General features: G+C 37.7%; 1 protein-coding gene across 13 annotated transcripts in view; it reads right to left on the reverse strand.

Moving 5' to 3' along the window:
- The window catches only part of TRAF3 (TNF receptor associated factor 3), a 71,739-nt gene that overhangs the window by 16,975 nt on the left and 30,665 nt on the right, over nucleotides 1-24,099 (reverse strand). For 10 of the 13 annotated variants that reach the window (XM_038179606.2, XM_038179611.2, XM_027457638.3 and 7 more), the window contains 7 exons: nucleotides 17,279-17,535; nucleotides 14,422-14,473; nucleotides 12,024-12,128; nucleotides 10,944-11,111; nucleotides 6,757-6,837; nucleotides 3,973-4,047; nucleotides 2,064-2,156 (listed from right to left, as the gene is read on the reverse strand). In XM_038179606.2, the coding sequence (XP_038035534.1) occupies nucleotides 2,064-2,156; nucleotides 3,973-4,047; nucleotides 6,757-6,837; nucleotides 10,944-11,111; nucleotides 12,024-12,128; nucleotides 14,422-14,473; nucleotides 17,279-17,520 (816 nt within the window). In that variant the 5' untranslated portion in view covers nucleotides 17,521-17,535. The remainder of the gene's footprint in view (nucleotides 1-2,063; nucleotides 2,157-3,972; nucleotides 4,048-6,756; nucleotides 6,838-10,943; nucleotides 11,112-12,023; nucleotides 12,129-14,421; nucleotides 14,474-17,278; nucleotides 17,536-24,099) is intronic. The other 3 variants (XM_038179615.2, XM_038179613.2, XM_038179612.2) reach the window with 2 other exon arrangements.

Raw genomic sequence — 24,099 nt, forward strand, 5'->3', positions numbered from 1 at the left:
CTATGAAGGCTTTCAGCTTGTGTACTCCACATCTCTGTTAAAGAACACTGTGACTGGGAGAAGGCAGTATCTCCTATCCCCTGCATTTCTCAGTGAGTACCCCTAATGGGATCTTTACTCTACAGAAACCAGTGACAAGACTTCCACCGACTTCAGTGGGGCCATGATTTGTGATATTCGTCAGCCAAGTCAACTTTGCACTGTCTGTCTTCAGTGCAGAGCGTTTTTTTTCTCAAAGAGAACAACAAGGAAGTTGCAAATTTTATTACCCTTCTCTAGAATAAAGTCACTAACATATGATATGTGGTTAGCTATTCTGGTAACTTGGCACTGTCTTGGGATTTCCAGTGATTCAACTCTTTATTATGAATAGGAAGAAGCCTACAAAGCAGGAAGTGAAAAAGAAAAAGGACAAATAAAAAAAAAGGACAAACAATGATAAGCAGTTATGTCCTAAATGGAAGTTAAAAGAACTACCAACACACTAAAAAACATAGTAAAGTGTATATTCTCTTAGTTCTGAAAGAGACAGACACAGAACTGCTGAGCATTTTGTAAATGATGAAGCACCTCTCAGGACACTGACAAAAGGCAGGAAGTGATCTATTCTGGAAGTCACATGGAACGCTGCTTCTTCCCCAATTATGCAAAATAAATTGCATCGTTTTACTCAGACTAATGAAAAACAAAACTAAGGATATGAATTGGTATCTGTTAAAACCAAAAATGCACAGTTCCTACATTAACAGAAAGATTCAAGTGCAAAAGCAAACTTAAGTATTGATATTGACCAACAAACTAAAATTTACACACTTAGTAAAAATTGTACGTGAAAAAAGTTAACACTGCACTAGACCTCTCCCAGGCTCAATGGTTTCCCTTATAGAACTTCAAGTTCAAAAAAAAAAAAAAATGCAATCCAAAGACTAATGTGCTAGGGACAAAACTGTATTTTGCTGTTCCTGTTAACTTCTGCTTTAAAACTGCATTTCCTGTAGCTGCAGGACCTTGCTGGAAACCCATGCATGACAGAGCACTGTGCTAGACCAGCAGAGGAAAGCACTTTCAAAACAGCTTGCTAAACCATTGCTAGCAGTCTGCTGGGATATGACAGAAGTCACAAGCCACACATATCCAAGTGCCACTGAAGTTAGGCTGGGATTACTACTCTCATTTAACTCATTCTAGAAAAACCTAAAGGGGCTCCTGATTCTTCTGCCTGCATTTCTAGAACAGTTCTATTAGTTCTGGGGTCCCCACTACCACCAAAAAAAACAACAGTATTATTTAATGTATGTAGAACTATAAGAACAGTAACCTTTTCCAAAAGATGCAAAAAAGCAACAACTACTTCTGAAATTTTGCACTTTAAAAATCAAAAGCTTAACCATCTGCTCTCCAAATAAGAATTAAGTCATTTAAACTATTCCCAAGATCATGGCTGTTCTTTGTGTGATTTCCAGAATCTCCTAAATCTCAAACGATCTAAAATACTAGGAAACTGAAGGATGCACTGCAACAACTTTACTCTGATCCAATGCTAAAGCAGAAGTCATCATCCCCAAGAGTTACAGGAAGTTTAATTTAATTAACCTTTGCATGTCATCAAGTTTGGAGAGCAAGAACAAAAATAAACAAAAACTAGTTTATTACATGCTATTTCTAGTAATGTTACCCCTTGAAAAATACTGAGGTGGAAAAAACACAGCTCATAGTACTGCCATAGCTTTCAGAACACTCTTTTTTGTAAGAAGGCAGCTCAGAGAGGGTATTTAATATTGGATATTATATTAAATATTAAGGTGGTTTATCTAAGTGAACAGAGTGTTTTAACTAATAAGCTACCAATGAGGAAAATTGTACATGGAGTTGCGAAGCCAAGTTTCTTATAGCATTCTGTTATAATAAAGGTAGGGTTACAATATGTGGCTTGAGTGCTTTTGGAGCCTACTACTGCTTTAGCTGTACTGTTGAACAGCTGTTAAACAAAAAAAGTGCTTCTTCCAGTACTTTTAGATGATTTAAAGAAATCAATGAAAATTAGAAGTGAGTAGAAGATATACCTTATTTTCTAGAGCATTGCTCCACTCTTTCAATAAGTTAACATGCTGCACTGCTGAGCTGGCTTCGTGTGCTTTAATTTGTTGGTTTGTTCCCTGTGACAACAAAGAATTTATACATTTTAGCCAATTCCACTTCTTTTAAACCTACAAAGAAAGAGTATATCAAGACATCGAACCAACACTATGTATTTTGGTTCACGGATGCATGTTGCAGAACTGTAGAGAGAAGGGAAATCTACTTGAGAATTTACAAAAGTCAGGAAAACAGTTAATATAGCAAGTGTTTTATACAACTGCCATATATCTCCATCCAATAAACTCTATACGTCAGAGACAATAAAGGCGAGCAAGATTTACAAAATGAATTGTATTTCAGAGTCTTCTGCGTAGCTTTACACTAAATAAAGCATAATAAAACTCTTGAGGCATACAAAACCTAAAGTGTCCAATTCCCCAAAGCGTAATTTAAACTTCTGTTGTATTTCATAAGCAGCTTCAAAAGCACTAAATTTACCCTCAGTTGAGTATTAAAGACAGATATTTAAGACAAATTCATCACTGGAAACTGCCAGCTTTATCAACTACTTTGAGAGATATTCCAATGACTAGTTTGTCATCCTAAGATGTTACCATGATATCTCTATGATATTCAAATACGCTGCCTCTGCACAAGCTATAAATGCTGTTACAAATAATCACTATATAAGAAGTTTACAGAACACACATAGATCATATACAGAGTACATAAGATGGGGACCATATTACTTTGTTTGTATTGTGTTGCATTACACCTACTTCAGTAAGTGTTTTGCAATGCAGAGTTTATTAGCATCGATGGCAGATAAGCTCCAAAGAAACAGAAGAGGTTTCAATGATCCTCAAAGTATGTACTCTATATAAAGTATTAAAAATATATATGTGGATATATGTACATATATGCACACATATACATACATAAAATGAATGGCAATACATACGACATAACAGTGGGCAGGATTATAGCACTGATCAATTCTACAACTAAGAGCATTACTGCTAACGCTTAAAATGATGAATGCTCATTATTTAAAAAGCTGGAAATACCTGCTGGAAGTAGTTTATTGAGAAGTGTTGCTACTTACAGTTCTTGTCTCTTTAAGCTATCATGGACTAACAAACGAATGACACTATCTGATAAACTCAATTTTTTCCTGTCAGCAGTTTCTGAAATTTCCTGAATAATCCTTTCATTATATAAGCATACAAAATTGCTATGATATATGCCATCGGGAGCAGAACATTACAAGTGATTGGAATACTACTACTGAATCCAGTGTTAGATATATATATATATATATTTTTTTTTTTAATTAACATCACAGGGAGTGCTAAGATTAAAGTCTAGAACATTTTTTTAAACAGATTTCAGCTATACTTTGACTATACACCTATGTGCACACAGACATATGGATGCACATAATACATGTTTTAAATGGGCTCATCTATGTCTAAACTTAATAAAAATGCTAAGACAAACAAATGAAAGAAAATATAAACATACCTAGGTTAAGAAAATAAATACTTTCATAGAAACAAGTGAAGTTACTGGTTTATTTTCTGAAGAACAGAAGCAACATTACTCTTATTCTAACTTACTAAGTTCTTCAAATATGTCAACCTCCCTGTTTCAACAAAGATGTACCTAACAACTGAACTCTCAAAGCATTAAAGGAATGTATGGGTTTTTAATATCATTTACTTTTAAAATGGAAAAAAAAAAACAACAATCATCTCTGCTGCTTAATCATTTGGTGCAACTGGATGACTTTTTCTTAACCAAGACTAGAGAAGTCCAGAACTTTCACGTCAAAGAGTTAAGTTCTACTTGCAGACTTTCATCAATTGGGAAGTATAATTGTTATATACTGACCTGAAAAGTGCAGCCATAACGCTTAAAACTACAGGTACTTGGGGCATTAATACATTCTGACAAATGTGCATTCAACTGCAATAGGAAAAAAATGTGAGTTTTGGCAAAAGACGTTTGCATGATAATGCTCAAAACATAAAGGGCACAGGTTATCAGATTTGTAGTGTGCCATTTGCAGAACATACAATACACGTGTGTATATTTTCTCCAGTCTGAACTAAAGTGCAAATACTTTATATACACATATGTAAACCACACGCACATGCCAATACAGTATACAGTGTGATACATTTAATATACAGTGAAACTTCTACTAAAGACTATTTCAGTAAGCAACCCAATTAAAAAAGCAAACAAGAACAGTTTACAATTATTCGTATTATTTCATTTGACTTTAATGAATGACTAATCTTTGCTCACCAAGTGATTTTTACTGGTGTTCTGGTTAAGTCTTAGGATCAGTTTCACTGTAGCAAAGTACATCTTTTCTAACTCTAACTGCACAAGGAACCAATTTTTCAAAACATAACATGCAATTCTCAGTGCCAAAATTAATGGTTATATTACACAAAAAAGACTAAACAAGTACTGCATGAAACAGACGGTTTTATAGTAGGTACAGTTAAGTAACTTTTTAAAATGCAGTACACCGGACTAAAACTGATTAGTAAAATGCCTGCATTTTTCACAGATTGAGATTTATTCCAGTATTTTAGATTATTATGAACACAGACCACTTTTCCTTTCAAAATAAACCAATTCACAGAAGCGTATGCATATATACAGACAACAGCCATTGCAGCACAGAGGGCAGCAGCTAGATGCAAACTGCCTAAAAGTTGGAGCAAAGAGCCATTTTTGCGAAGGACAGATCAACGAACACCCTCTCTTCAAAAAGAGGATCTGCAATTTGTCTTTCCCACAAAGCAGACAGGAGCTAGAGTCTAGCTCCTCAGCTGGTACCACTCTTTTGGCTTTCAAGATCTCATGTGAAATTCCCACACAATAAGGCCCATATGACTCATCAGCTCATCCACCTCCAAGGAAGAAGGGGCGAACTAATTTCTGCTTTGAACCTGTAGCTCTGGAACGGACAGGACAGGCTTTACAATCTGATACCGAGATGCAGTCACTCATCTCTGATATACACCTATTACATTTCACTATCTGTAGAAATTCATACTGTAGTTTCAAAAGAAACACACGGTTCAGAAAAGAGACCAAATAAGAATGAGACATGTGGTATAGCAGGCTTACTAGAATGCCACATTTTCAACTTCTCCAAACTAGAAGTCTGCCAAAGAATTATGAATTAAACATGAAAAATTGCCATTTATTCTACAGTTAGATAGTCGCTTTTTGTGCACTATAGAATTTTCTCAAACTGTTAGGCAGGCATTTTCCCATTTTAGGCATTAGAATTGTTGTCCCTAACCATGCAGCTAAGCTATATATACACATATATATACACTGATGGGATCAGAAAAAAAATTAAGCAACATGTAACATCAGATGATGCAGGGCAAGATTCAAGTTCTAATTCTACCAATGGTTTCAGAACTCCTTTCTGGCTATATGTGCAATGAAGTGATAAAGCCTGGGTTGATGTCATGCAAATTAGTGGGACAATTCTCTTTAGCAGTAAGATATACCTCTTCACAAAATAACTGCTCAAGACTTAACTATGCACGAGTGCTCCAGAACTCAGAAGTGTTTAATTCAGAAACTTGCTGACAGAATTGGCCCAGGATATATACTTTCTCTTTTCTTAGCAGTTTAATTTCTGTTAATCTAACATACATGTTAGATTTCATTATCCTAAAGGAAAATGCTGCCCATGTTTGGGAGGTGCTTTATGCGCCTTGGGTACTGTGATGTATGATTAATAATTTACATGTGTAACTGAAAAAAATCCAACCGAGGAAGTATAAGTAGAAAGAGATGAGCTGACATCCTCAGATCAGAAACTTGGCTTTCTTTAAATGAGGTTTACAGAGTGCTGAAGACTTAAATAAGTTCTTCCCCATGCTCAGAAAATTCTATTTGAGGAAAAAAATAATGCACATCAACTGACAGAAGCTACCTATACCTGCTTATAAGAACAAACATCTGTTCGAAGACGACACTTCATGTGTTTGGGTTTTTTATTTTGTTTGCTTGCTTTAATCTGGTCTATACTATCGTTGTAAGTCTCTATGCATTAAAATAAATTTTTATGCATTGTTGCATCTGGCTGTAGGCATGTTATATTCATGTTACCCTGTACGTCATGCTAGTTCTCCAAGCATTTGTTATTTTTTCCCCATGTTTAATAACCTTACTTTACATTTTTCCATAGAATGATTCTGCTTTCTAGCAATTCCTTATATTTTTCTAGTTTTTAACTCTTGTCAATGTGCGCTAAAGTTTCATTCACTCATTCTATTTTAATACAAACAAACTATCACTACCCTGAGACGCTGCTCTATTGTGCTCAACAAATGCTTTACACTAGGGTAGGGTGGAGGGGGGGAATGCTGTTAAAAAGAAAGCAGGAGAGACATGCACTAGTCTTGGGTAAGCCAAGTGTAATATAGACACAAAACTAAGAAATTATTTTTTAAGTAGTTTTTCAATAAATCATTAAAGATACTTGAGTGTTAATCACACTTAACTGTGTGGTAGAAAAAGCTTTTCTTTAGATCTCACATTTTAATGAAGGAAATGGCTTCTGGCAAAATTCTTGCGAGATCTTACTAAAAAGATATTTGATTTTCCAGCACAACACTGGGCAAGACTTCTTACCTCGCTCCTCATGAGTGTCTTAACACTACATTTGTGAGGACATGAAACCATGACACATGGACAGTCTGTATCTTCATGTTTCTACAGAGGAAAAAGCAAACAAACCACAGATCAGCTTGTACTCTGAAGTTACTGAGCACTTACCTGCAAAGAAAAGCATCCTACAATAATTAAAAATACACTATTTTTTCCAATATTAATCCTAATTGTGCAATTACACAACTGCAATTGCTGAAACACCCTTTAATGCTTTTGATAGTTTCTGAACCAAAAATAAATATTTTCTTGTTTTAAGAACAAAAAATAAAACTTTAATAAAGATTGTCTTGTTTCATTAGAGTAAATCTACTTGATTAGCATTTTGTTTTTACTCAGGAGCAATGAAATAATAAAAATCAAGTTTTCTCCCTCAAGAATTACTCACAAAAAATCAAGCACCTTTAAGAGTGAATAGAACCACTGCAGATGTCCTTATGCCCTTTTTTTTTTTAAAGAATATACAGTGCATGAAAAAGCTCTCCAGCAATATGCATTGCAGCATCTCTGATAAGCTTTCCTTCCTATATAAGGATATTTCCCTTCCGATGGTTTTCTAACTTTTATTCCCAAACATCTGATACTGAGTCTCATTGCTACACATCCAATGTTCAAAGAGATGAAATTTATCACACTGCTAGGCAGGCATTTTGATCTGAACCTAGCTGATGACAGATACCTTAGTATTGCTGTCAAACCAAAACACCATAGAAAGGGAAGAAAATCAGGCCCAGTCTAACTGAATTTGCATTTCTTCTCAGTTTTTCTCAGCAAAATGAAAAATCTGGAAAAAAAGTTTTCATTTTTTGTCAGGGAAAGGTCCCATTCAACTTGAAACAAACTGTTTCATTTCTGGTACTTAAGAAAAGCAAAGGAAACAAAGGTTTAGATTTATAAGCCCACTAGAAAAGTAAGATGATGTAGCATGCCATTTTTGCCCAGTATAGATGTCTATCTTTGAAACAAAACCAAGACAAGAGAGACGCAAGCTCTGAGATGTGAAAGGTCTTGGTTCAGAACTCAGTCATAAATCTGTGAGCATCAGAGAACATATACGTCCTTGGTTTTAAAAGCAGATCGGGCATGCTGTCCTTCTGCGTGAAGCAAGTCCTTCCTGGGATCCCTCTGACTTGCACTACCTCACTTGGTGTAGCACACACAGTCAGAGACAGAAAGCAAGAAAGCCTAGGTTGCTCCTCAGCCAGACAGCTGGGACAGCCTCCTGAAAGGTGCAAGGAACTAGGTCTGGGCCTACCCCACCAGGACATGGCTACCCAAACAGACTCTGTGCTAGCACAGACTGAAAACACCTCTCCCCAGAACAACTTCTGCCACAGTGACTGCAGTGTTCTGATAAAGAACAGCTATAGGATCATATCTTCTGACAGACTTAAGAAATGGACCTGGACCCCACTCATCCTGAGTGCACACGTCGCTGTGTTGAAGAGACATCACACACTACCATGCAGCCCTGGGAGCCTACTGTCCTACAGACTTCTCCAATTGTTTGGGAAATACAAAATAAAATTACTCCCTTCTAACATCCCTTCCCTAATTTTAGCTCTCTCTCACCTACCCAGGCTATGAAATAACTGCTCAAAAGTTCCCTCACGGTTCATAACAAAAGGCCCCGTGCAACCCACTGACAGCCCCTCTCTCCAGCTCCTCTCCCAAGGTCCACCCAGTGAAACCAGTGACCTCAGGATACATCAGACTGATCTCATTCCCATGGCAGAACATCTTCCCCATCAGCTACATTCACATGCTGCCAAGCACATAAAACCTAAAGCCAAAGGCAGCACACCACCTGGGGAACAGCGAGCACAGATGAGGGAAGGCAGAATATTAACAGCTCTCTAGAGAAGCTACAGCCACATTAGGGACACATCTAGCCCCAAAAGCAGCAACAAGGGAGCAAGGTCTCCTGTCTACCCCAGCAGCTGTCCCAGCCAGCTCAGCTGTATTGCCAACTACTGACTGAAGTTCAGATTGCCTTGGCAGGGGCAGGGAGGTAGCAAAGAGCCTAGGCACCAAGTAATGCTGTCCTTCCAGATCTGTATCTTAACACTACCCAACTATAAATTTTATAGGATAAACATTCAACTAACTTTGTGGATTATCCATCAAAAAACATTAACGCACCTATCAACAGTGCAGGCAAGACAAATGCAATCTAAAAAAGTGAACTAACTTGGTTAACTAGAGAGTCTGCCTTCAACAACGGGGATTTCCTACCCCCCAAGATCATGGGATTCTATGAAGACACAAACCATATGTACTCCGGTAAAATTATTTTTGTTTCCATTTGCATACCTTTTTTCTCAGTACGCTCCCTCTATCTCCATTTTCAGTTCAAGTCACTGAGACCTGCTTCAGTCATTATTACGTTAAAAAAAAATTAGGCTACAGAAGCTAGAGATGAACTCAGTCTCTGGGTGACAAAACTCTAATAAGTCAAAAGGAGCCTTTCGTTCAAATGTTCGGTCTCATTAAGCTTCTAATTCTCCTCATTACCAAAGTATAATGAGGTAACACAATCAGGCCATAAAAAACAATAGCAGCAGCATTTCTATAATCACTGAATTTTTGAAAATCTAGGAAAGGATCTGGAGAAGATCTTGGAGGAGAAGAACAATTACTTTATTTACAACTATTCTTTTCTGTACTTCAGTGTAATACGTCATTCTTATTTCCAACATGAATACATAAAAGGTAAATCACTGAATTAAAATCTGGTAGAAAACCTTGTCTCAACTTCTGAGTATCTTGAAAGCTACCACTTGTTCAAAGATTTCGTAAGTGTTAAATCCACCAGTATCTGATAAAAGAGATTTCTGAAACTAAAACAGAGTTTTATGTTCCTCAAAAGGTAAGGATGATTTCAGACTCAAAAAATGTAATGGTGATAACTGCATTGCCCCAATAAAAACCAATTGTCTACAAGGATCCCACAAGCATGTTCGTTAGGTATGAAAAACCAGTTGCATAACAAGACATATCTAATACTCACTGATTTTGTCCATTAAGACTGAACACATTTTTTAGTGTCATTCTTTGTCTATTATCCATTCCCAACCTAAAGAAAATTCTGGGAGAATACCAGCCATAATCTAACTAAACACACTTTCACATTTGCATGTGCAAAAATAAAATAGGTACATAAAATATTCTTTGCCTATTTTGTATATCTCAACCACTTAATGCTAGGTAATTGCACAATTACTAATTGTACTAAACCTTGCAAGTATATACTGAAATATGTTAAAGACATACTTCCAAACTTGGCAAGATTCAGCCCATGCTTTTTTGTAAAAGCTTATCTGAGCAAGGAATGCTTCTCATCATTGTGAGGATTCACTTAACAATATACAAGAACATAGCTGAGAATGACCACTCTTAGCATACTAAGAGGGCTGAAATCTGAGGCTGTCAAATTATAGAAACTATCAAATTATAGAAATTATGTAAATAGAGAGCTATCGTAATTACAGCAAGAGACAATCAGCATGAAATACGGGAAATAATGCACACACTCAGCTTACAGTTCTATGTCTAAAAAAATGTACGTCTCTCTCATTCTCTGCTCTGTACTTAGTAATTCACAACAGGCTGCTTATCAGGCAAGCTACTTATATGCCAGAACAGCAGAAATTCAGCCTAGGCCTGTCCTGCACCATTAGTGGTCACACTAAGACATTCTGTTACCACATTGCTGCCTTCCTTCCTCTAACAATTCATACTGTACCCAAGAAGGGTTAGACAAAAAAAGTTATTTCCCCAGTCAATAGCTAATACTTATGTATTTCCAGTATAACACTTAACTGTTGTGATAGGAGTTAGATTATATCAATTTAAGCAAAAAAGAAAAGCAAGGCAGAAGTTACTGTAGTGCCATTATCAGGCAGTGAATCTAATTTATTTTTTAAAGTGCAGTATCTGAACATCAGAACTAAACCAGAATACATTCCCCAGTCACTGCAGTAGCTGGGGAATGTAGCACAGAAAAAAAAGAAGTGTTCCGAAAGACTGCCTATTTTCTGTTTTGAGCTACTAAGTCTGAGAGGACAATACTCTATTGGCAATTAAACATAACATGAAGAGTTATTTCTCCATTTTAACATATGCAAACTTGAAACAAGAAAATACCGCACCTGCAACATAATCATTGGGACTTGGCTTTTACAATATTTACAAGTTGTCTCCCGGTATTTACAGGTCTTCTCTACATGGTCTGGCAAATCTTTTCTTAATATTTTTTCTTTGCAATCAGCACGAGGACATGCAAGTTCTTCAAATTGACAATCAGTTTTCAAATGCATCTGAAAGATGAAGAAAAGTCAAGCCAACTAAGTTTTGTGCATTTCTTCTCTCCTTTGAAGACATCCCATGTTAAACAACTTCAAAACCAAAGTAACCTTAGGACCAAAGTAAGAGAAGTTACCTTGCATACTAGAGCGTGCAAATAGCAACAAGTCTACTCAGGAATAGGTAACACTGAATTGACAGCGTTTAATACAGTGAAATCTGCTCTCTAGGTAAAGATATGTATACACAACTTTCATACTGAAAGCATATGAAATTTCACACAAACTAATTAAACAAAAGGCAAGAATTCTTTTTCAATGTATGTTATCTGACAGACATACATACTGCTTCAAGGTTTTAGGGTTTAAATACTTCATCTGTTTCACTCACAGCAAGTTTAAATACCCACACAGCTCACTGCAGACTGCTGTATAACCATTCCTTCTGACTGTTAAATTACTAGATTACTGTTATACCTTTGTGAAACAAAGCTGCAAGTTCTGTATGAGTCTGTTGAAGCCAAAGGTTACACAACTCCACGCATAAACCACCACTTATGTCAGAGGATTATCATTGGTAATAAAAAAATAAAAGAAATAAACACACCAAAAAAAAAATTCACATTTTTAAGGTATATATTAGGATTTTTCCTGATTTTTTTTTTTTTTTTTACTTCTCTCTCTAGTTCCTGCTTTGCACTTTTACATTTCAAAGCTTTAGTGTCACACAACCATATTATTTTTTACCACAATCCCTCACAGCATATCAAAAAGATGAATTCCAAAACAATCTAACTCTGTTCCAACTTTATAAATAAGCAGCTTAATCACCAGTGTGAGCAAGACACTGGCCAGGGTTTTCATTTGCAAGATTTCTTCTCATTCTTTAACTCAAAAGAAGGCTTATGACTACGTTTGATTACTTACCAGTAATTGACCCAGAGACAGTTGTTCTTTGCAGCCCTTGTTTTCATTTCTGCAGTATATCTGAAGGGCAAGAAGTTCTCTCCTACAACAATTATCCTTAAACACCTGAAGGAAAAAAAATAAAATAAGATCAAAGGCCACTTCATCTTAGAAACTTAAACCCCTTCAAGAATATGCAAGTTCAAAGAAAGAAGTCATGCAATTCAGCTACAGCGATGTCATTTAATTTTAACCTTACGTGCCAAAAATAAAATGCTACCATTCAATTTTTCTTAATGTGCCCATCACAGATTTCTCCACTGTGAAGCAGCCCGGTGACAGAAGACATTTGGATAGATGCTCTACTATTATTCCACCTTTACTACAAATACAGTAAAGGCAGAAGGTAAAAGAAAAGGTTATGATTTTTATTATTTGTTAGCCTACAGTAGATGTAAACTAGAACTCTTCATGTTATTTGGGAAGCTAGTATGTTAGATAAAATACCTCAAGACAAAAAAAAAAAAAAAGAGTTGAAACAGTGGTTTAAAGAGAGGATTTCAAGGAAGGCAGTCACCCAATGACCAGCCTGGTTTGTTTGAACACCTATTTACACTTCTCTGATAGTACGTAGTTATAGAAATTCTAAGGTCTTAGTTCAGAGGAGGTTTACTATTTCACTGATAAGAAGGCTTTAACCATCTCTCCATTTTGATGTTTGTAAGCCTTTCCGGCATTTTTATCTATAATAGAACTGCAAGAAGTTAGAAGTAGAGAGCTAAGGGGGTTAGACTTTGTACCTTTTACACATAATATCCCATTTAAAAAAAATTCTGTTTCAGAGAGAATGGAATGACACTACCAAGAAGCCCTATTGCTAGGGGCAGAAACTGGGAAAGGACTGGATGCCGTTACGGCTGTTCTTTGCTGTTCTTGAGTGCAAACTGAATGGATAGAAACCCTAGTTAGTTGAAACTGCATCCATGGCCATTTGGAAATACCAAAGACCAAGTCCAACTATGACTACTTCACTGATAAATGGGGTTTTGTGAAACGTATCCCTACAGCTTACGCAGTAACCACGGAACTGTTCTGCATGCCAGCATTTAATAACAACAACAGCACTGTCCAGTGTATATGAATAAATCCCCAGTATCAGTAAAGAAAAAAAGAAAATACTGCAACCAATCTGACACAGGTCACTGATTTTTATTTACTTTTCAGATGTACATGTGAAGTTTAATGAATCAACAAATCTCATTTAAATAACCAATTTTCAGCACTGCAGGTCATTCCTCCCCCCTTCAGTAATACACAGTGCTACTAGGCACAGCTTTGCCAACTGAAGTTAAGATAAGAAGATGATTCTTGAAGTTTTGCCAAGACTGTCTAAAAGCTCTTTAATGATTTTGGACACCAACATTCTGTGGGAAGAGACAGGTTTCCAGTTTCATGAAAATCACCATCTGACTTGCACACTTAGTCTAACATATTTAATATATGCTGCCCTTTGTGTCATCCTCCTATTTTAAAGATATTTGAACTTTCACCATAAATGTACATATTTATGTATACTGGGAGCTAGAAAGCCAGAGCTGAAATGATGAATAAAGTAGACATCGTGATTATTGGTTTGAGCTCCTCAAAAGCCCATCCATGTCAAAACTGAATTAAGCACTTTTCAGAGAAGTGCTCTGTGTTAAGACAAGAAGAGATTGATGTATCCACTAGCATATTCTTGAAAATGGTTACTATTAGAAGCATTTATTCAGGCAGTAAAGGCTACTGACACAAAGAATTTACTAAACACTTCAGAAGAGTCTAATGTAAGAAATGCATAGTCAAAAATAATTTTCTCTACCCTCAACCTTTCAGAAGCAACGCAGTTTTCTTGCGAAATACAACAGAGATAATCAGTGAAATAACTAATCCAAATAAAGAAGTCTCCAAGTCTGTTACAGTTACTGTAACTCCACAGTTTTGTTTCCAGTGTGGTTCACAAAACACCACCATGTAAAACAGAACTAGTCAACAGTAGACATGGTCTAGAGCCAAATCAGGAGTTAGGTTTGCTTAGACCTGTCACAGCCTCTGCAAACCTACAGTAGATGCAATATTTGTTACCATCATCCCAGCTGATGAGAGAAGTGCAGTATGTTGCTGCAGCTTCCAGCTATGAAAACAAGATACAACATCTGGATAGACCATTAGGGATGAAGCCAGCACAGTTTTCTGCCATGTAGTTAACATCAAAAATAAGCTGTTTTCCTAGATAAAATACACAGTTCAGATTCTAGAACAAAACTACGTTCTGTAGATTGCTTATTAGGCTTATGAAATAATTGCCAGAAAGCACTTAACACATCTTAGATATGCTACACAATTCAATACTTTGAGTAAGAAACAATTGTAACAATACCTTGTCTTTCACTATGCTTTCTTGACATGCTGTACATTTTGGACTCGAAGAACTGCAGAGAAAAGAAAAAAGCTGTATTTTAACTCAACTGAATTTTTACAGTATAAGAACTTCACATTAACAGGCATTTTACGTGGTTAAGGCTGTTCAATTTTTTTATTTTTTTATTTTTTTAACTGTTAGAAGTAAATACAGCTTATTATAATGAGATAACGATGTTATTTCAAGAATTTGGAACAGAGTCTGGCGTTCCCAAGGCAGTAAGACCACCATGATGCCTCTAGACACCTGCAGAGTGGTTTTCTTCAAGTCATCAAAATTTATCCTCTATTTTACAAGCCTGCACCTGATCCCCAATTCTTTTTCCTTCTCTTATTACTGCAAACAGGCAAAATATTGCCTCTTTCAATTACCCAGATGTTTTTCAAACACCACATAATTAAACTTTACTCTCTCTGACAGAGAATTTTAGGTAGTTTTACCATAAAAGGATACATGTCCATCTCTCTCACATCTGTTATGGTTTTAGTAGCTGTTACAGACCCCTGCTCCCTTTATCTAGTACAAATTCCTTTATTTCTTTGCAGCTCCTTCTGCCCCAGGTAAAATGGGGATACCCATACTGATCTCCTTCATAAAGCTCTGGGATCTGTGGATGAAAAGCACTATTTAGCAGCTAGGTAAGTTCTTTTGTAAAGCATCTCACTGACAGACTGCAAATTGCTGCTGTTTGCAGCATTGCAGATCAATGTAGAAGGCTGAATTGATTTGAGTATTTTATATAATCAGTATAGTTAGTTCAGTATAGTTATTTCAAATCACCCCACTGGCTTCTACTCACTGAAGTGACCATTCTTTATGTCTTAAAGTATTTCAGAGCATCTTCACTGTCTCACAGCCTCAATATTTGTGATATTTTTCTTAGATAGAAAAAAAAAAAGAAAGGAAGGGAGAGAAACTAATCTACTTGAGGGCATATAGTGTTTAATACGATGTCATCCTTTCCTTGCTTTGACTGAATTCACTCAAGCATCCTACTTGCTCTTTTAAGCTACAGCTGCATATTGAGCGACTTTTTTTTTGTGTTATCTACGCTGACTCCCAGTTCTTTGTCCTCAAATAACCCTGGAAAAGAACCTGCTAGCATGTAATCAGTGTGTGCGCAGCAGCATATCAACACTGAATGACAAAATTTGGTGCCAGATACAGAAACAATTTCAACTTATTTTGCTTCCTTTTTTATGGCACTTTTTTTTATTTCTTAAAAAAATATATAAATTTAATTTTAAAGGATTTGTTTGCAACAGGCACTTAAATATGGTGAAGTAACTACAATGACAGTAGCGTGAAGATGGCCTTACCCATGTATTCTTTTCAATAACAGACTGGTTAAAAAAACAGGAAGGTAAAATTACACATATTCTAGCTGCACTGTAATAAGCACATGTGCATGTCTCGCAGCAGGGAAGGAAAACTGCCCAGATTCCAGCAAAGCCAGAATCCTTACCGCTTAGATTGTTAAGGGTCTGCTCTGTCCATCTGTACACATCCAAGCATGCCAGGTGTTTGCTTTTCTGCAGTCACTGATACTAACCATGTAAGAGCCTTCCAAAACATACATTCAGAAAGAAAGAACTGCATTTCTTAAAACAAACTACACCTTAACTGAAAATGGGTTTTGAAAGGAAAGCCTTTTTCCCCTCCTCAATTTGGCATGCTGTAGCATAAGACCTACAGGAGCTGATCAGTGAGCTGCAGACACTGGTATTTCCCCTGTACAGATCTTATTCTTTATTACATGACAGGGTAATGTAGTATCCTACAACCTCTTTTGCCATATTGCACGTATTCTTAATTTGCACCTTCCCGAGCTTACAATATTGCCAAGTGAAATATAGCCTGCTGCCTAGAATTAAAATGGTGACAAAAAGTAAATGGGAGATCACCAAGAGCTTCCAAAGACAAATCCTCTCTAGATTAGTAGTCCTACGTGTAACGTCCAGCAAGCTCATTTTGTTCTGTACTTCTGCTTTCCCAAGAGTAAATGGAACTATTGACTGCTTATTTACAACAGGAGATTAAAGCTTGGGCAATGGTCTCCAAATATCAGACCAAGTGTCAAAATCACACTGCTGAATACAATCCCTGTCAATGCACCCCAGTTGAGAGGCAAAGAAATATACTTCTGTTGATGCACAGATGTTTCTTAAAAGCTAGATACTCCTTTTTCAATAGCCACACTTTTATCCTTACCTACACTGGGAAAGATTGTATCTCTCAGCATTTATTTTTATGTCTGCAACATACACTCACATTCTACACTCTGGACCAAAGATCTCAGCAACAGAGCAGCCAGAATCCACAAAACAAAAAGCCCCAGGCCACAGATACAGGATGTTTGTGGAGCTTCATTTCCCCGTAAGACGTGACATTTACCCAAGGGTCCCACCACTCAATTGCAAAGACAGGTCCACAGGTAGGTCAGGTACTATCACTCTGCAGGCTCACTTCCTCTCACAGCCACAGCTCCAGATTATTAAATGGGTTCTGGACCAAAATAGCTACCCAATCTACACTCCAGGCAATGCAATTTTTACTTAATGCAACGCTGCATGGAATTAAAACACATTACCAATATTTTCAACAATATTTATGGAAAGCTTAATTCATCTTCACCCAGAGGAAAACACAAATGACTGTGCCAGCATATAGATAAGAAATAAGCAAGCAATCGACAAGATGAAGTCTACTTCCAGCCCCAGGCATTAGCTTAATATATGCATAAAACTATGGTGGTGTTCATACTGTTTTCAGCAGTTCACAAGTTTTAAGTATGTTTCAGTACAAGAAGAGTTACCTTAGCAAGGCATTCATGCAGGTCTCACAGAATCTATGTCCACATTCAGTCTGTTTAGGATTGCATAAGATGAGGTGACATTTTTCACATTTATACTTATCCTCCACGGCATTTACAAATTTCTCTTTGTAGCCGCCTTGCTCTGGAACATAAATTGATGCTGAAGGACTGCGATCAGGGTTGGCCCTTTGTTGTACCATTTCTACAGATAAAGGAGGTTCTGTCTTCTTACTGGCATCCATGCTCTAAGATAATTTCTGTGAAGAAATAAAGTAAGAAAACCTCTGAGAAATGAAGGTTTTTTCCATTTAAATAAAAAAACATATCTAGCATCTGATAGACTATGTAAAAACAAAGCACTAAGAAAGGTGTGTCCACACGTCATGCAGTTGCTACACATATAAAGTAAACATATCTACATAAATGTATTAAGCTTAACAACTCTTTAAAGTATTCTACATTTTTAAAGGCTCTAGAAGGTGAAGAATTAAGCCCCATTCCTGAAAACATAGCCTTAGTTATCTGTGGGCATTGCTCTGGGAGCAAGAAGGAAGAGTTCTTTTTATTCTTTTATCTCTGTCACTGAAAAACATCAGTAATATTGAAGTCATGCCATTAGAGGAAGCAGCAGGGTGTGTGGAGGACAAGGTGTGCTGGTACAGCACCACGCTCAACTTTGCTCACATGCTACTGCAAAAAGCACACAACCACTACTGCCCTATACAGGGCATCTGGAACCTACATAGCCCCACTGCCAGCTTCTCCTGTCCAGCTCATGCAATAGCAATGTGTAAGACGCACCGTTGTAAGCCTGTTTTAGAACAAAACATCAGGTTTTTACTCATTAAACTGCTTTCCAACCTCTTCATCACACATTCCCACATGAAGAGAGCAGGTGACACAACTCTAATTGGCAGATGAGATACGTCGACATAACATGGCCACTTGATTAATTCACTAGAATGAAGCGCAACTGACAGGCAGCTGAGAAAATAATTAATGCAGTTGAAGACTGAATTACAGTAGCTATTATCCTGGACTGTGATACCTCTAGGTCAGCACGCAATGAATTAGCAGAGCAACAGAGGAAGAACACTGCGGATTAAATTTGAAAACCTGCTTTGAATAACTTCCTTGCTTATAGAATCTTAGAACAGAAACACGGAACCATTTCAGTTGGAAGAGACCCACCAAGTTCAGCCATCACATGTTAATAAATCTACCATTAAACCATGTCCTTAAGGAGCCACATCCACATCTCTTACAAGACCTCCCAGGCATGGTGACTCCACCAGTTCCCTGGGCAGCCTGTCACAACGCCTAATCACCCCTTCTGTGCCCTAACCATCCCTTCTGTGAAGGAATTCTTCAGGATACCCAATTTAAAGCTCCCCAGCACAACCTGAGGCCATTTCCTCGCATCCTGTCATTTGTCACCTTATCCTGCAGTCAAAAAACCTAAGGGTTCTCAAACACAAAACAAAACAAAAAAACACCACCTCAGCACATGAAGGATCAAGCACATTTGGAGGATAAAACACCTATTTACATAAGAAAAATACTTCACTATTTACAAGAGAAAGGCCTTCTTCAGCTCTCTCTCCACCTTAACTGACATTTAAGGCATAAGCCTATTCCACTGCTCCAGTTGCTCCCTTACCACTAAAGCTATAATTCGACTTTAAGAAGCAGAACAAAGAAACGAGGCCCAGTTTGTTTCTCAGTTATGAAAGAACATCCACAAACACTACAAAGGGAGTCAAGTACCTGACCTCCCAAATACATAAAACTACGCTTCCTTCACGTACACACTCTCTGTAATCTCTTAGTTTCCCTTGCCAAGCTCAAAACAAGTACTTGTAATTAAATGCATCTTCTTGTAGATCATTCCTGTATCTATACTTCAGGTATAGAATTCTCCACAGAGACTAAACAGACAAGGAAATTTCATTCATTTCTGTTACCAACTGTTTTTCTTAGAAGACAAAATCACTGATATCACTTCGTATCTTTACCAACACCATCTGAACACGGGTAAAGGTGTTCAGTGAAGAAGAATCCACACTTCAGTGCCCTCCCGTCCCAGGGGAAAGCCTCTCCGTATCTCCATCAAGTATGGAGAAAGCCTGAGGAAAGCCATCCTCATAATGAGTACATAGAGCCAATGATTGCGTTGTACTCAAAGCAACAATGAAAAACACATTTTCTACAGTAATCGAAAAATATAAAGTCTGGTCCATAATTTGAGTTAATGTCTGCCTGCTCCTTATCTAGCCTTCAAAGACTGTTCTGCCAAGACAGATTCTGCAGTCTGAAGCAGAGGAAGATCAGTGCTGAACTGAAAGTAATTTGCACTTCTCTTTAATGAAGAAATTCAGATTAATTTAGACGAGGGAAGCAAGCAAAGCCTGAACTAAAGTTTCAGCAGCAAGCATAAAAGCAGACTACGACCGCACTGAAGAGGCAATTCAAGAGGTTGCAACCAGTACACGAGATGAGACGTGATGCTGAGAACAAGAGTCTTGGAGCCAAGAAGGTTAAGAGAACTGCCATGGGTGAGAAAAGAAAGTGGCTAATTAAAGTAGCTTAGCATTAGAGATTGCCCAACTCCACTGGCATTGCTGAACATCTTGTGTATGACTGCAGGAAAAGCTACAATTCAGTTTTCTGTTCTTTAAAATGTGCAGATAATTTCTCTTTCCCCCTGCAACTCCATATTCTTTTGTCGCACTTGAGACTTCTACTATTTGGTCAACTCTTGTAATCAACAACCAGCTTCAAGCACATTGATGGATGAGAACAACAAATACAAGGAACGCAATATTCCTTAGAGTGCCAGAATAAAACAAGACATGGCCTGATTCTGACCCACAGAACAAAAAGAGGCACTAAAAGAGATGCTGCAGGGAGAATTAGCAAGTCAAGACAGCACAAAGTTCCTGAACTCATACCATATAAAACAACTATACTGAACGTTTGTTTCCTCATCCTGTTTCTTCAAAACAGAAAGACGCTAAATATCGGATATTTAAAGTCTTTCAAAAGCATTATTTTTTTCATGGAAACTGAAGTAATTGGTCACAAGGAGGCAGGGGTGAAAAGGAGAATGCTCAAGATTCAGCTGAGAAAGAGTACTGAATGCCAAATGAACAGCAGGTGAGAGTTTCACAGAGATATGAAACTGCTCAGTGGCTGAACTGTCAGCTGGATAAAGAGATTTCATACCAAAATAAGCTGCACAGTGCTCCACATGACTCCCCTTTTGGAATTGGCATATTGAATATCATGTCACAGAAAACAACCAGAAAGCACACCAATAAATAACATTTACTATGCAATATGCTTAACGGTGAGATTTGTGTGCTTCAGCTTTTCTATTTTTGTTTCATGAAGAAGTATGTCAGACAAGAAAAGCTAAACAAGTGCCGCACTACAGCAGCCAGCTTGCTGAGGAATTCTCTTCCACAGTGCTCTGAACAGCCAGCATTTTCTTAGGCAGCAAAACCAGGAAGCCATTCATGAAGTGCTGCAATAAAAATACAACAGAGAACTGAGCTTAAAAGAACACCAAAACATCTTTATTACAACCCAAAAGCTGCATTTAACAATGAGGTGGGGAGACTTGATGTTCATTGCAAACCACACACACAAATCAAACTACTGCATGCACAGAGCTACATCCTCAGGCATGAGTTACGTGCTATTACACACATAGATGAGATCAATAGTAAATGCAAGTGCAAATACTACAATTCAGCTGCCATCCCTTTGCAAACAGCTTTCTATTATGGGTTACATACCACGACAGGGTGACATCTGCAACATCGCCTTTTCCTTTTCAGGACTTTTAACAGTGGGACTCAGGTTATACCCCCATAATCAGGTTTTAAACTGCCAACAAGAGGCACTTCTGAAGTCACACCTCAGTAAGACACTACGTGCTTACAGTAGTAAAGATAAGCACTTCTAGAAAGCAGGGAGGTGAGCCTGGCTAGAACATTCAAGATAGTTCTGGTGGGAGCTGCAACACCTAAGGGCATGGCAAGCTGCCACCAAGTCGAAGACTTCAGTCCTTGTTCAGCAAGCTAAATCTTAACTATCCTAATTCACCACTGGCTACTTCCTTAAGCTCCAGCTTTCTTATCCCTGGGAAAAGTCATCACCGTAACAAGAATGAATTTTAGATGTCTTAAAACTCAGTCTGTTGGACAAACTGTTAAATCTTGAGCAATCATCTTTCAGGACAGATCAGCACACAAAAAGAGGCACAATCTCCAAGGTTGGTTCTGTCCACTGTTGATTACAATTCTTTCAGCCGTTTCTCATGCAGTCAGCGTATGCTTACAGTTGCACTTCTTCAGAGGAACAAAAGTGGAGATTCTCTGGTCATCATGTCTGTGACACGGCTTGCCCCCCCAACATCGGTCACATCTCACTGAGCTCTATTCTGTCACTCCTCTTAATACGAGTGAGGTCCAGCCTCAGATACTAGAGTGTCAAGTAGTATTTCAGGCTGCACATACTGCAACAAAGGTTAGTACAATTTCTTCTTTCTTAACTCATACTAATATTAGAAACTGGAAGCAAAAGTAAGTTTACCGACAAAGATGTTCCAAGAATTAGACCGTATGGAAGTTACCAAAACAGCAGTTTACTCTTTCCTTGTTTAAGCAAGAATGGCTGTTCTTGTTGCAGAGAGGGCAGACATCCTAGAAATCTGAACTGAGGTTTTGGAATTATGCCACATAGTTGCCTTTTGTTGTTGGGTTTATTTGCTCTTTAGGAATAAAACTCATTTGCAACTTAGAAATAAAGCTTCTAATAAGTTTTAAAATAAATTTACAGCTGAAAAAACAACACAAAATCTGTAACTCTTACTGAGCCCCACAAAAAGTGATTTAGAAATGGACCACAGGATTTACTAGTTCAAAAGCTCTGCATGAAGACAGTTTCAATACATCGACAATATAAAGCAGATAAGCTTTTACCAAAGCTTTAAAAATCAAAAAAGGTCAAGCAGTTATTTCAAGAAAATGTTTTTTGTTACAAAGATAACAAAAGATGCAATCTACTTTTGTTTTACTTAGGACAGAAAAGCTTTTCCATCAAATTGCAAGCTACATCGACGACAGAAGTTACCCAAAGAGAACAGTGCTGCATGCACAATACCTAAGTTAAGCTCTGAAAAAAGAAACCTGAAGTTGGATGGGAGCTAAAGACCGCAACAGAGCAGTGACCAATTAAGATGATTCAACCTTTCTTCTTCAAAGAGCAGTATTATATTTTTATCTAGGAAGAACACACAAACTTTAGTGTCCCATCCTAACTAGGTCATTTTTTGGTAATATGGAGTGTTTTCTCTTTTAAACCTAGTTTTTACTGAAATAGGGCTCCTTGTTGTTCTATCCATCCTTCCATTCATGTATCAGCCTCTCCAAAAAAAATACAACACAACCAATTGGGAACCAATTGTACAGACGGGTCTCATGAAAATGGGCAGCTCTGTGGGGAACAGAAAGAGAAACTTAATGTAGCATCCCAGTGAGTAAAAGGTTAGGAAAGTGCAACCTCAAACACCCACCGCCTGTGTGGTCTATCAGCTGGTCAGTCTGCATAAGCTGTGTCTAAGCCACCTGCTCCCCATTGTCTAGGCAAACTGGGTGGTCTTTATCCCCTTTAGTACATTAATGGGAAGGTAGGGTGTTTGAAGGCTTCTTTTCCCCTCTGTAAGTACTGAGGAAGGGGGAGAATTGGGTCAAGAAGGGGATCTAGTGCACAGATTTGTAGGAAACCAGACAGCAGACTTCTTCAGTTTCAGTCTTCGCAGAATTTTCTTTTGTAATTTACAGGATACCCTCAGAGAACCAAATAATAGTTTACTTGGAGTGGTATTTCTAGTTCTACAGTCTTCCTAGCCCACGCTTTTCTATCACAAAGTTATTGCTTCAAGTTATCGCACAGAATTACATTAAACGATGAAAAAATTAACTTCGTCTTTCAGCATTTTATAGCTTCTAATAAATTCCTAGTACATACTTATTGAAAAGAACATACCCCTCTTTTACTATCTTTTAGACAGTCTTCAGACTCAGTTTTGCTTCCACTTCTGAATGCAATTATAATATACAGCATACTGCCATAACACGATGACTGGTTAAAACAATAATGCAAGCTGAAAGCAGTATATTGGTGACAACATATTATCAATTTACCCAATGCAACAAATGTCAAAAAAAATTAAAGCTGAGCAGGAAGAGTGCCATGGGTATTTTGACTCCAGAGCTCCTGAGCATGAGCTACTTCCCTGCAGAGGCCTGGTCTCACAGCATCCAGGCACCACCACGGCCTGCTGTTCAGACCAAAGCCCCACAGTTGTTGAGTATGGATGGGCACAGAAGAAGAACTGAGAAAATAAAATGTAAATGGTCTGACTCATGCCACAGAAGTATCCAGGCAGTGACCAAAGCAGCACTGGAGCGGCAGGTTTGAAAGCAGAGGCTCATCCATTGATTTTGCCTTGTACCAAGTTCAAAAGTCACTTCCCTCTTCTTGTTTGTACAGGGAAATTAATGATTTTTCCCCTCCATGCGCTTGTTCTGTTTGATGCACTGTTAACTGTCTCTGTACAACACGTACAGTGCTTTGGTGTTTCTGGTGTATGTTTTATGGGGAAGTTCTGACAGGGGAGGGTTGCGGTCACCAACTTCAGGTATAACTTTACACAGTGAAAAACGAGACCATTCCTCATGTGGTTTTTTTTCATGCGACAGATTCAAATACTAATTCCTATACAAAAATAAAAGCAGCACTGGCATGTAAAA

Source organism: Anas platyrhynchos, chromosome 5, assembly GCF_047663525.1.
Source record: "Anas platyrhynchos isolate ZD024472 breed Pekin duck chromosome 5, IASCAAS_PekinDuck_T2T, whole genome shotgun sequence".
NCBI classification, from domain to species: Eukaryota; Metazoa; Chordata; class Aves; order Anseriformes; family Anatidae; genus Anas; species Anas platyrhynchos.